At 29.8% G+C, this 15,212-nt stretch overlaps 1 protein-coding gene and 1 long non-coding RNA gene across 2 annotated transcripts; both read left to right on the top strand.

Moving 5' to 3' along the window:
* The first annotated feature begins 7,327 nt into the window (after positions 1 to 7,327).
* LOC124276147 lies at positions 7,328 to 8,354 on the top strand. The gene is made up of 3 exons (XM_046711817.1): positions 7,328 to 7,543; positions 7,965 to 8,099; positions 8,277 to 8,354. Exons 1-3 carry the CDS (start codon positions 7,445 to 7,447, stop codon positions 8,352 to 8,354), a joined length of 312 nt encoding a protein of 103 aa, XP_046567773.1. The 5' UTR covers positions 7,328 to 7,444.
* Positions 8,355 to 8,854: 500 nt separating this feature from the next.
* LOC124276146 lies at positions 8,855 to 13,934 on the top strand. The gene is made up of 4 exons (XR_006898422.1): positions 8,855 to 8,913; positions 10,499 to 10,633; positions 11,057 to 11,121; positions 11,304 to 13,934. It is a non-coding gene; the product is annotated as an uncharacterized LOC124276146 (long non-coding RNA).
* The last annotated feature ends 1,278 nt before the right edge of the window (positions 13,935 to 15,212 follow it).

Here is a 15,212-nt window from a genome sequence, read left to right on the forward strand (position 1 = left end):
AAACACATGCTGTACTTACAAGATATCATGGTCCAAATAACCGTCCTCTTCCACACCTCCAAATTGTTCTTTATCAGCAACTGGAACTCCACGTGTATCTTTCTCAAGATGTTGATATGTTTGTATATATTGTAAACTCAGACACAGCAGTGTTGCATCCAAACAGATCAATGGCCAAATAGTGCTAATATATTGCTCAAATTGGCAAAAACACACTCACTTGTACGCCATACTTTATCTATATACACATCAATGGATACAATGCGTAAAATATTTTTGGGTGTTTGACGCCCTTACATTGCTAGAATATTGTCGTTCAATATTGCTAAAACTAGCATAAAGCCATCGTCACACATACAACTGCAGAGATTGATGAAATATTGCTAAAACTGCTAAAACATACTCTCTCAATTAACTAATCATGTCTTTGTTCAAATTTCCCACATGGATACAATGTGTTTCAGGCCCTGATATTGCTAGAATATTGCTGAAAGCAGCATGAAAGCAGACTCCCATATTAAAACTCACTCACTCATATGTAGGAAACTGTTCATACATTGATCCCATGTACTAGTAAATGTAGTGTAAAACCAATTTTCCAATCCAGTTGGATATTATTCTCTTTACAGTGTTTCATAGTGTATATTATATTTTTGAAATATGGAAAATACTTATTGTAACTGAATTCAAATATACAGCAGTATATTAAGTTGTAGTGTAGACTTATGGACAGAAAATCCTAATGTACTACCATACATGTCTTCATTTGTAGGGGGTCAGTGGGCTAGCCTTGTAATTAAAGCATTTGCTCATCATACCGAAGACTCAGGTTCGATTCCCCACATGGGTACAATATGTGAAGCCAATTTCTGGTGTCCCCGCAATGTTGTTGCTGGAATATTGCTAAAAACTGCAGAAAATTAAAACTCACTTACTCATATGTAGGAAACTGTTCATACATTGATCCCATGTACTAGTAAATGTAGTGTAAAACCAATTTTTCCAATCCAGTTGGATATTATTCTTTTACAGTGTTTCATAGTGTATATTATATTTTAAAATATGAATTACTTATTGTAGCTGAATTCAAATATACAGCAGTATATTAACTTGTAGTGTAGACTTATGGACAGAAAATCCTAATGTACTACCATACATGTCTTTATTTGTAGAAGGTCAGTGGACTAGCCTTGTAATTAAAGCATTTGCTCATCATACCAAAGACTCGAGTTCGGTTCCCCACATGGGTACAATATGTGAAGCCAATTTCTGGTGTCCCCGCAATGTTGTTGCTGAAATATTGCTAAAACCGCAGAAAATTAAAACTCACTCACTCATATGTAGGAAACTGTTCATACATTGGATCTACATGTTTGATTCCACTCGTGTACATATGTAAGTCTATCCACAGCCTACTCATTAAAGCATTCACTATCCACTACAAACTTGTGGTTAGTTCTACACTCTCATTAACTGTGGCAATATTTTTATGATGTAAAACTTTACCCATGTAACTGAAAATGATCACAATATTGTACCATTAAACTGTGCATAGTTTATGCTATTGGATACATGAATATTCCTAAAAGTTAATACTTATTTTGTTTCATTCAACTTTGTTATACTAACACAACAACAATATTCAATTAATCTAAAATGTTTCTTTCAATCATTAATATTTCACAATCCTTCCTTTTAATTGATTTTCCATTATCAGAACATAACCAGCTAGTGTATTTGTAAAATTGTTACAATTCTTCTATTTTTATGTTGCCTAAACTATGTATTGTACTCATGTTAATGGCAATTCTCAATATTAAGCCAGCAATTAACCAGAAATGTTGTATGATTCTATAACCTGAACGAAAACTGCAGTTTGTCAAACATAGGAAGCAGTGTGTATATACACACAATAACATTACTTGCCTTTGTCTATAGTACATGTTATTTAAAAAATCGATGAATAATATGTATGTCGCATTAAGGACTAACCTGATTCTACGTTCATGATCTGAATCAATACATGAATACATATGTCCATGTAAATAAATATACAATCTTTATGTATGTTTTAACAATTATTAACTACTATTATCTCAATAAAAGGTAACCACCTAGTCACAACCAACATCTAACCTAACAATGTTAGCAACAGTTAATCCAACTACAGGGGAGTATATACTACTAACAAAACAGTCAAAACAAGGGGCTAGAGATACTAATTAAGTACCTATAACAACAATGGGCTAAGGACAAGGACTAAAGGGGTGAAGACTGATCAAGATTTTTAAACAATTATGAATATTAATAAATACAAAGAATAGGTACTAATAAACTATACAAAACTATATATCAAATTATCATCAATCTTCCAAATACATTATATAACCATACTTTCCATGTGGATTCAGAAGTATAAAATACATTTCTTTTAGAAATCTTTATTGTTGTAAATATGGTCATTCAAGAAAAGATCCTCATCCCTCTTTCCACCATCATCTCAGTGTCGAACTCGTTAAATAACGCCTAACGTACGCGTGTAAATGAAATCATGAAAACCATAATAATTTATGTTATCAACAGTCTAACTCGTCCATTTCCTTTAACTACTTGCACGCGCATGCTATCAATAACCACGTTTTCATCGGAAACTCTCTTCAAATACATTAACACGCATTTATACAAAACACACATATGACAATATCTCTAATCCCACAAATCATTATGGCATGGTGGTAGGCAAATATGAGAGTATTCTTAATTCAGCTTCTTATAGAAAAACCTAATGTATTTTACTTATTACATTACATTATTACCATTGTCATACAAATACGAGACAACTGAACAGAAAACGTACAGTACCCCATACATCAACAACACAATCAAATAATATCTATACCATCTAATAGAAACATAAATATAAGGATTTAAGATATCGGATGACGTTGATATATATATATATATACATACAGAAACACATTCTAAACACTTATCATAAAATAATAATTCTAATTTTAATCTTGCATCGACAAACTGATCTTACCCGTTGATAATGGCGGCTGTAAAGAGTTTTGCACACAACCCCAATATTATAACAGCGTATACGCAGTTATTTCCCCTGCCAATGAAAACCTAATAATAGTATTTCATGCAGTTCTTAATGCGTTCTTAATCACGATATGGCTGAAATATTGCCGATGTGACTTTAATTTTAACTCACTCACTCTTAATGCATTCTTTAAGTCACTAATGAAATACTGAAACTTAATTAACGTTAAAACCTTACTTCGCTGGAATGTAGAACGGACAATAATGAATATATTAGTGACGCCATATGTAATTGTAAACCAATAGTGAGTGCTTTCCCGCAATCTGATTGGTTAATTACCCTTGTCAAATTTTACAATGATACTATAATCAATTCTGTTACGTCGCCAAACCATAATTAGGTTAAATAAATAATATTACAATACATTAAATATCAATCAATATATTGACGGCTAATCTTATAAACAATAACTTGTTGATCAACACGGGTACTTTAGAACACAATCTACGTGTATATAAAGTACGTTGATATAAAAGTGATCTAACAATCAACATATTTCTCTTTCATGTCATCAGTCATTCGATTTTAAACATATGATTTCTTTTGTTACACTTATATACATATTTTCTCTCACATATCATATATTTGCCACATTAAATTTACGTTTATAATGTTCAATATTTACTTTAGCCACAAATAATAACACGATTTTCTGGGTAATTATAAAACTTTTACCATTCCAATCAGTGTAATCTTATGACCACCGGGAACATATTTTACAACAAAACTATAGTAACTCCTACCGTATCTCCTACTGACAAATTTCAATTCCATTAAAATTTTAATTGTGAAATATAATTTCAACATAAATTAAATTGGTATTATAATAATAAAAATAAAAATAGCAAAACGTCAATACATATTATATTTCATTACAAATTCTAACATGTAATCGTATTCATTCTTTCATGTAAAATTACGGTCTTATGCTACCAAATACTCGGAGGGAGGTGCAATAACACTCAACCTACTAAGGAATTCTGGGATACCATCCTCGGCCTCCTGTCAAACAATGCCATTGGGTGAAAAATATTATTCCACTGCGGAACATTAAAGGACTAATTTGATTGGTTCCACAAATAGAAAGTCCATGAAACCTAGGCACAGCAGTCAAGACGCACCCGTCCCGTCGCGAGAGAACCTTGGACTGCTCTTTCCATTTTCTGAAGTTTTGCTACATTTAGTTCCTGGAAATTGAAGCACTACTGTCTTTGATCACAATTGCCATGGCTTTTGCTTTAACACCAGGACGACAACCGTCACAGCATGCAAAGGTATGTATCTACCTTTTAGTGTGCGTGTTAAACAATTCCCTACGATGTCATAACGCCATTTGCCATCTACCCACTAGTGTTAAAACACATCCCATAATTAATGTTTGGATATAAAATGAAGTTTATTGAGCAATTTTATTTTACAATTACTGGTCATTGAGAAATTACATCTAAATAAACTTTGTACTTTTAACCTAGTCTTAGATGACTCAAATGCCACCATGAGTGATGGTCTCAAAACAAACAATTTGTGTCAAATTTGGAACTGTCAATGTTAAAAACGTCTTTGATACAAAACCCAAACGCCAGAAACCCACCAAACAGAGTAACATATATCACTTAAACACCAGCAAAATTGCATTAACAATATATTTCATGATACTATATAATAATTAAGTAACTCAGTAATAAAAGAAAATACAGTTGCATATTAAAAACTAAATATATTTTACAACTCTTTCTTTTTACATTCTTATATTTTAGTGAAATAACAACCAAAACAGTAAGGTAAAAAGACAGATTCAATATATATATTTGGGTGGAATATTATCCAAATGGCGAATTAACTTGAAATGAACGTTATGTGAACTTATTCATAACTGTTTCACTTTATAAAATGCTAAAACTAAACATTTCTTGCACATCAAAATTCAAAATTTGTAATACAAATATATTATGTTACATCATAACCTGCAAAACAAAGGCATAGAAACATCTAATTCATACATTTTAATAATAATTGCCAAACCAATTACAAAACCCTTATGTCATTAATTCTAAATATTCCATTAAAATCAATATAAAAAGAAATACCACAAATCCATTCTATACTGCCATAATTATAATTTATACATTAATGCACACAAAAACCAAGTCAATATTTTCTATATTCTTATTACATTTTTATAATTGATTAATTTACTCTCATAGCTTTATATATGTTGTAACAACATAAAAATACAAAATGCTCTTGAAGAATATACATATATGTGGAGTGATCAAATTAGATTCACACCATACATAAAAATATCCACACTATGTAACAACAGTCTATATATAAGCAGTTTGAACCAAACAATCCAGTAATTAAAAACATAACCATCGATTTCTAAAATACTCATAAATGATATGTATTGTCTAATCAATGTCTTTCACAACTTAATCCAGTTATTTATGTCTTATAACCAACTTCAAAATTGAAGAACAATTCTGACTCCAATGTACATACGTTGTTATCATCACTATGCTATTTAAACATTTGATACATTACATATGTGAATTAGTAAACACATACCATAGATATTGCCTAAATAAAATGTTTGTCTGTTAAATATCAAATTTCCTGCATTTGCAGACATATTTCAGATAATTACAAAATGTTACTAATATAGTATTGTTTATATTTAACAATATTAACCAAATTGAGTTGAGAAACATACCTCTTGGTTCATCATATATTACAAACAAAATATGAATGTCATCTACAATAAAATATTATGTTAATTTTTGTACAAAATATGTAAAACCATTGTATAATTTGTATACCAATATGTTTTCCAGTGTTCATTGTTCTTAAAATGTAACTACATGTACATGTAAATATAACACACAAATATAAGTATAATAACAAAGGTAATGTTAACTAACTTTTTACATTTAACAATGACTTCTGCAGATATATAAAGGTATCTGAAACACTTTAAATAGAAGTATGTCATGGCTATTTCAAATAATTTCACAAACAATGTTTGTATTTTGCATAAATGACTTACTATTGCATACATCAAGAGAAACCATACACAAACCAAATTCAAATTTACATAAGACACCTTTCATATAGGTACTCCAAATTCCTCTCTCAAAAACATCAATACATTCACAAAATGTACAAGAATAATTCACTGTCATAAAACCAAAATTTCTTTGAAAATAATAAATAAACATAAATCCATTATTGCTTAAAACAACATTCATATTGGGCTTTATTCCAAACTTTCAACATATTTCTCAAATGTAGCAACCACAATATATTAACCTTCACAAAACATTTCTTTATAAAGACTTAAAGGACAGCAATTACAAAATAACCATGATATTACATGTACCTACATTATTTTTCTTGCCTATATGTTTACAAACAACTACATTTAATTAAATCAATAGTAGTGTCAAAATTTCCAAACGCATCGTCTGCAAACATTCATGCATAAAAATTATCCACATTAATATTCATACTTACAACTTTACCAGTACTTGTTTAAAATCTACAAAAATAGTTTGGAAAAATAATGGATAACTATAGCCTAATATACAACATTGTCAGGTGCTTTATTTACACTCAAAACTGTTCATGAAACCACTGCAGTTTATAAAACAAACTGAAAACTTAAAATACATTGACATCAAAATGAATACCGGCACATACTCATGCGACATACTCGAATGAGTTTTATTTCAAAAGCATATATTCATTACATTGTCATTTTAAAACCGAGAAAGGTCATAACACCAATTTAACAGACAATTTGTGACAGTCTACTTATTACTATCACTTGTTTTTATGTAATGGTGCATTATATACCTGTTTGTGTACACAACCAAATATATTCTATTCGTAACACCAGACATAAATCCTGTTTCAAGTTCCACAAACCTATTTACTGTGCATGTGTTATAACTGAAACGCAACATAACTGTTGAAACCACTTTTCACCCCAACTCTAAGGTGAAATTAATGAATTGTTTAAGTCCAATTTCCTGTTATTTTTTTTTCATCATGTTATTTTCCAGTTTTAAAAATAAAACTTGTATCTTTGATGATTTGTTTCTGTAAAATCATACCGAAATGTATCAGAATCTGCAAAGTTCTATTTTGCTTTGCATATGTCCCTTAAACTTTTATAATGTATCAAAATTACATTTTCTAATATTATTTCAGACCAACCAGAATGTAAAATTCTACAATTTTACTGACGCGGCAACACTCACATCAAGATCTGGGGAATTCAAGGAATCATATGTGATTCTGAGCACGCAGCCAAACAAGATTACGACTGTTAGAATGCCAAGCAACTACCCCACTCTGAGGAATGGGTTCAGCATGGCTACGAGTGTTAACTTCACAGTGGATGGTACCATGCGTTTTGGAACAAACACAAAAGTAAGTATTATCCCAAATGAATATCATAAAATCTGCATACAAAATATCCATTACATATATCACCAACTGTCACATTGGTGAAACTCTGCAATTTTTAAAAAAGTATTACAAATATAGTATATACACCATTTAACTTACTTTGCTTGTTTCTTATATATCAATATTATTATTTACACATAACATCAATAACATTTTTAAAAATATAAACTCTTACCTTACCATAAGACATTCAATAACTGACAAAACCTATCACAACTTATTTCCTTGACAAATATTTATTGCAGGTTGAAAACAATTTTTTCCCTATCACTTAAATGAGCAAAAATATTAAACTCCATAGTATTCACTTAAATATGCACATATGTATTGATTGTGTTGTCTATTCTTAGTAACAGCTATAAAATATATCATTACATTTCAGATCCTGTCAACAACGCCATTTGACTTCGATGGAGAAGTTATTGAATCATATTACAACCCACCAATAATGACCATCACAGAAGCCCTAAGTGCTCCAGTAAACACACGTTTATCGATCATCGGGAAAGTTATCCAGGTTAGTGTTTAACCAACACATTATTTTTGATTATGTTACTACCAAAATCCCTATTCAAATCATATCTTATATATTTCAAGAACTACATCAACATTTACTTTAATGTTCAATCTTTCAATGTAAAGAATGTAATTAATTTAATACACATATACTATCTAAAATATTCCCTCTGCACAGTCCTATCCCAGATCTACTACTGGAGTTAGGAAAAAGAGTCATCCATTTGACACAGGACGAGGAACGGATCACAGTTAAACTGTGGGGAGAACAAAGCCTCCTTGATGTCCCCAATTTAGACAAGTAAAGTTCACCAACTTAAGGGTGAACATATACAATACAAATAAGGAACTGAATTCTACGTCGAACACAACAATGGAGGTAAATATTCTTAATACCATTCACTACATCTAATTAACAATATGCACCCAAGAATATTGACTCCATTCAATGTACACCATTTGCAGCAATATTTTAACCTCATGGCAAAATCTGTATATATATATATAAATTTAAATAAAAATTCCCATGATAAACAACACAAACAACAGCCTATGCAATCATGACATATCACCCAAGACAGCAACCCTGAACACTCAATTACACTAGTCTCTTATAACAAGCATACTTTGCTAAAGATTACCTATAACCTGCATTTATACATACAAACTAAAATAAACTACAAACATCACTATTACTAACAACGCATTATAAAATTATTGATGCATTGATATTTAATTATACAAATTCTTCAACAGATAATCCCACAAGAGGTATCCCATGTTCAAGGACAAATTGATGCAGCTGATTTCGAAGGGTAAGTAAATCATAAATAATCATGTATATGCATATTCAAAATTACAAACTCTTCGTCATCTTGACCATTACTCATGCTTTATTTATAAAGAAACAACTGTTTTCACTATTAATAACTAATAACAAACTGCATGAATTGATCATGTAAATATACCTTCAGACAACCTTGCTTACATTGACACCAAATAGCATATTATAACATCAACAGTCTACTTATAACATCAACAGTGTATACATTTAGCTATATCATGTCATATATTTCATGATAACATACAAGGTTTAAAACTAACATCCATCTATAAATAGCTCTCTTGTCCAAACAAAATGTAACTAAACCTCAATAAAATAAGTGTAAAAAATCATTTCAATGTTTTAAACATGTATAATTTATCATTAATGTGTACCAAATATTCCTCCCTTGAAATATAATGAAATGTCCCATTTTTAGGGGTAAAAAGTTAAAAACTTTCAATATTCAATGAATACTTTTTAAAATCTCCCATGCAGACACAAATATACATATATATATATATATATGTTTTCATAAATAAATACATCATACTCCTAATAAATGGGTTACATAAGTCAAATAGTAATATACAAGACCTGTCTTAGGTTACGAAAGTGACAGTTTCAAATTTTCAGAGTATATGTTTATCATCCATATTGAAACACAAATAAATATTTTATATATATTTTCATACACAACTCAAAATACTACTAATAAATAATCTAGAAAAATCCACATACTTTATGTTTAGTCCTATTTTTGGATAAAGAGTTAAAATAATACATTTTCAGATAATATTTCTTTACATTTTGCTTTGACATATAAATGTACTTAATATAAATATTTTCAAGGTAACACAAGGTACTAGTAATGCATAGGTTAAAACAGTCAAATAAATGTATATTAAATTCGATTAAGGTGTAAAAATTTAAAAAGTTGAATTTTTCAGAGGATTCTTTTATATATTTCATATTGAGAATGTACTTTTATGCCTTTTCAAAGAGGACAAAAGAACTAATGCATGAGTTGGAAAGGTCATATCATTTTAATAGAACCATAGAGGTTATAAAACCTTTACTTGAATGTTTTAAACTCTACATAATCATTTTCTAATAGTTTTCGAAACGTTTCTGTGTTAGCTGGGTAGACTTTAAACATGAGAGGATCAAATTAAAAACTAGACCTCTGTGCTATCTTCAGATGTTGAAATGCGTATTTATTGTTTTCTTTAACAATCACTTTTTTTATGTGCACTTAAATGCAAAAATTTAAGCGCAAACCTTATGACATGTGATTTTATCCATTTTAATTGTCATTATTTATTATTTTGTTGACTTCAATTGCATGTATTGCAACGTTTAATACCATGTTTTGAGCTTATTTTCAATTCAAAAATAATTTACATATACCATTTCCCACAATATTTGCCCCCAAAATGCCACTTAAAAGTCAACATCCAAGGAACATCTTCTCTATATTGTTTAAATAACCTGTTGTAAATGATATAAACACAAAACCATGTCAAACCATCAATTAACATATACATTATGATAATAACAACATCTTTCCATTACAGACACGAACATATGGTCTTATTTCAAAATGAAATGTACCACTGTGACATAGAAGTCCTAAACAAGGCTTTCCCTGACAACATACTAACCACTGAAGAGTTCCATATTACCATGGAGGATAAAATCATCATTTCAATGTAAGTACATGTATACATCCACATATTATTAAACTGTATTGTATACATCATAACAATTCATTTCAATGTACTAAATGTTTGGTATATGAGGTCTAATAGTGTTCATTACTTCTACTTACAATAATGCAATATTTTCATACATACTGTACTCACAGAAAAATCTCCATTACCATCATTTGTGTTGCTCTAAGTTTAACATGGTTCACTATACAGTTATACAGTTTCTATCGAAGACTCTGGAGATATAATATAAATTAATCATAGTCATATTTATACACACAAAATATTGCCAAATGTATATACCATATTAACCAGTATATATAACCGTTGATTACCATTTTCAATTAAATATAATTTATTATACCAAATTACATATTTACAAAACTACTCCAAACTAATTCATAATATATTATTTCCATCCAGGACCCCAGTTACTGAAGAACAGAAGACAGCAGCTACTAAAGAACTCCAAGTACAAAACCCTCAAGGTTTGTATTTAATAATTACAGTATATATATATATCTAAAACTTATATACATTATCTCTACATAACAAACATATACCATTTTAACACATTTCAAACACTTTAGTTTAAATCCTAAAATTTCACAATATCTTCTAACTTCTAGTCAGTAAAACCTAATTCACAATTTCATATATTCTTTTTCAGAAAACGAATCCAGCAGTGAATAATCACTCAATTCACCACATTGGTACAGTATGTGAACCAAACTTTGGTGTCAACCACCATTATATTGATGAAATATTGCTAAAAGCAATATAGACCCAACTTGCTCAATTATTTCCTCATTAAACCAGAAAATACAGAAAGATAATTTTCATATATTATAGAATGATATCTCCCATTGAAAATGCACACTGTTTATCCAACTTCATGTTGACAAAACAAAATGAAAAGGAAACATAAATACATTGCTTTCATTTATGATTATCATTTATAATATAACTATAATAAACAAAAATAACAATTTTTATGTTCATATTACAAAATTTCACACATTACTCTTATCACTAATTTTCGCTATGTCCATCAATAAATACCAATAACAACATTTAGGTCTGTTATAAATATGACCTTATTTCTTATTTATTACCACTTATGTGTGCGCATTTCAATGAAAGGTATCAACCATAAACAAAAATCTATATGCCACAATACTGAATTTGTCAAATCCATATCTCTAATCTCACCCTCCAACCAGTAATTGGCTTATAATACTTCTCTCTCTAATAATTTAACTAAATGTATATCTTTAAGTTTTAAAACCATTCAAAATTTCTGAGCTGACTTGACTCCAACTGCTATCTCTACTGGTAGAAGGTCCGATCGCAATCTCTACTAATAGAATTTTCAATTCTACCAGATTGCAATCTCTACCCTGACAAAAACAATGTATATAATCAAGTAGGATAGTATATTTCCATAATTGTCTGTATGTTTATTAAAACATTCCTATATACCTTTAAGCATCAATGACATTCAGCCATATTAAAATTAGTTTTACTTTTTGAAATAACAATGTTTTAACTTTTGACACATATGTATTTCTTTCTTGACATTCCTTTTAAACCATGGTTTATTTTGATTTTATTTTGACAGTGGTGTTGTACTTTATTTCCTTCTTGTAAAATATTATTATTATATTATAGCTATTATTATATTAAGTACATTCCGTCTCAAAAGGTTAAATAATATATTTACAGCCTGCACTCTGACCTCAACATAGTTTGTCTAAAGTAATATCCATTTCTATTGTTTCTCCTAACATTGTTTCATTTTAAAGTTCAAATACTTTAACTTTACTACCTTTGTGTATTTCTTAATATTATTAGTATCTCATATACATTCCATGTATAAAAGGTAAATAATATAATTACAGTTTGCATTCTCTTCTCAACATACTTTGTTTAATGTAATATGTCCTTTTTATTGTCTCTTTGAATATTATGTTCCATTTTAAAGTTCAAATACTTTAACTCTATATCCTTTTTGTCAATATTATTATTACCTTATAACTATTACTATCTCATGTACATACCTTGTATATACACAAATATTTCCTTCTAAAAATACAAATAATTATTATTATAATTTTCAAGGGTAATACGATCCCTTTGAACGCATTTTCAATCATAAGTTGATGAAAAATAATGACAATTATTATGGATATACAGCTTCTCTTATTCTGTGAACGCAAGGTTTCAACATAGGTTCTAATGTCATCATCAAGCCAATTGATACATGAGTAACAAATTAACAACAATATATGCATCAGTGTTGTTAAAGTAGATGAAATGAGTTGTTTATGCATCAAATGAGATTAATGTACAACATTTGTATTAGAAATTGAGTAAATTGATTCGAAGCCAGTAGGGTGACATACAAGGACTAAATTAGAGCTTATACAACTGATAAAACCAAGTGAAAATTTATACAATGAATAGGTGTTTATACAATGGATGGTATTGATGCCATAGTTAAATAAAACAGATATTGTACATAAAAAATATTATTAAGTACTGTTATCAAGTGATGGTAAACATTCAAAATATAATATCCTTCATCTTTGTTAGAGGGCAAGTCCTATCTCCTTGATGTGTTCTACTTCCAAAATATACAAATTTTGTAGTCTAACTGGTCCTCCACTATGCTTTTAGTTTTATCCCATTTAATGATGTGCTTAAAATGCATGGCTAATTAATCCTATGTATGAAACATTTATATTAAAGGAGGCTATTTCTTGTCAAAACAGTTTTTATTGAGTTGACGTTGTTGTTAATGGTTTATTGTTGGTCTGGTTCAATCCTTGTATGTCACCCTATTGACTTCCTATGAATTTACCTATTGTCTCATGCAAACCTTGGACATCAACTTCATCTATTGTACAAACAACTCATTCCCTATCTACTGTAACAACAACTTCTGTATATATTCTCTCAATTTGTTACACATGTATCACTTGCCTCAACAAAATAAAATAAATTGTATGTCCATAATAATTGTCATTATTCCTCAGTAATAACATGTTTTGCTAACAGTGTTAGCATCTACATTATTAGACATTATATCTTCAGTCTTAACGCATCAACATAAAAGTTAATAAAACATTGTCTTAAGAGGAAAAATAGCATGATTATCAGCACTTATTATTCCTAATCTGAAATGTAGTTGAATGAAGATTATATGTACACTGTATATGATATAGTAAAATTATTCATTTTTTACTTTATTTTAATTTTGGTTTTCTTAATAAAATTCAAATACTTTCCACGCTATTTCCTCCTTGTACAACTTATTATTAACTTATAACTCTTACTATTTCATGTATATTCCATATATAAAGGTTCAATTATCTATGTCTAATAATGATTTATTTCATTAATGTAGTAAAATAAATCTTTTATGTATTACAATAGTTTTATTGTTATTATTTATGAAATAATGGGAAAGTACTCACCGAACATCAATACTAAGTAACACTTGATATACATTTTGCTGAAATACTCCCATTACTTGCATTTCAGTGAAACAAAGCCTCTGTTCAAAAGTTATAATTTAAAAGTTAAACAAGACTTACCTATAAGTTCATGTTTAACTGAGATTCTATCAATTAATCTTAAGTAATGGAAAATCTAATAACACATAAAATATTAAAAGGAAGGCAGTGAGCTTAATTCTCGGAGGGCACGTAATCCCTCCATTACTTAAATAATATTCTATTTCCCTCACCACAGTTGCTAATTTTGATTGGTTCTCTACTGTGGGCTATGAAAATTGTCAGTGTATATGTATATGGTTTGTTGATCATTTTGTATTCTTAGTTACATGTTAATAGTATCACCGTTTCGTGGTTAGTGGCAGCCCTGAAAATCAAGTGACTTGATTCCACGTGTTATGTGTATTCCCAGTATATTTGCATGCTCTAGATTCACAAGTTCAATTGCGGTAGCATCAGACATACAGTGTAATGGATACTGACACGCACTATAACTGCAAAACGTGGTCCTCGTGCAAATATGGGAGACGATGTGAATTTGAACGACAGATGTAATTGACAATGACAAAAACTGGCAAATTTAAGTTGACACGTCAGCGGGTTAAAACACCAACTGGACGATACTCAAGTAGCAAATAATTTGTCTAAGCTTATCTTTGGCTTATTGGAGATGTGCAATAACGCTACGCAAAATTAAAATACAGTGCAGTACAGGTAAAAGTCATTGTAAAAGATGAACCTGTGGTCTAAGGGGATAACCCTGGTTTAGCTGAAGAAAAAGCAGTAGTAAATTTGTTCTGCACCACACACCCGCCGGCTTTGCAATGCCCAAAGAGTAATGAGCTTTCGGTAACATTTGGTTGTTCTGTAGTATGCATGAATTTTAAAACTTCATAGGTGACCTAGATCGAGGTGTTACGTGTATTTCCAGTATATACACCTGCTCTCGATTCACTATTCATTTGCAACAGTCAGAGTGTAACAGTGTAATGGATACTAATACAAACTACTGAAATGCCTTAATTGCTATGAAATCACAAGTTTATTTTCGTCAGCGTGAG

Source organism: Haliotis rubra, unplaced genomic scaffold (assembly GCF_003918875.1).
Source record: "Haliotis rubra isolate DU_JTF1 unplaced genomic scaffold, ASM391887v1 Scf2060, whole genome shotgun sequence".
Classification (NCBI taxonomy): Eukaryota; Metazoa; Mollusca; class Gastropoda; order Lepetellida; family Haliotidae; genus Haliotis; species Haliotis rubra.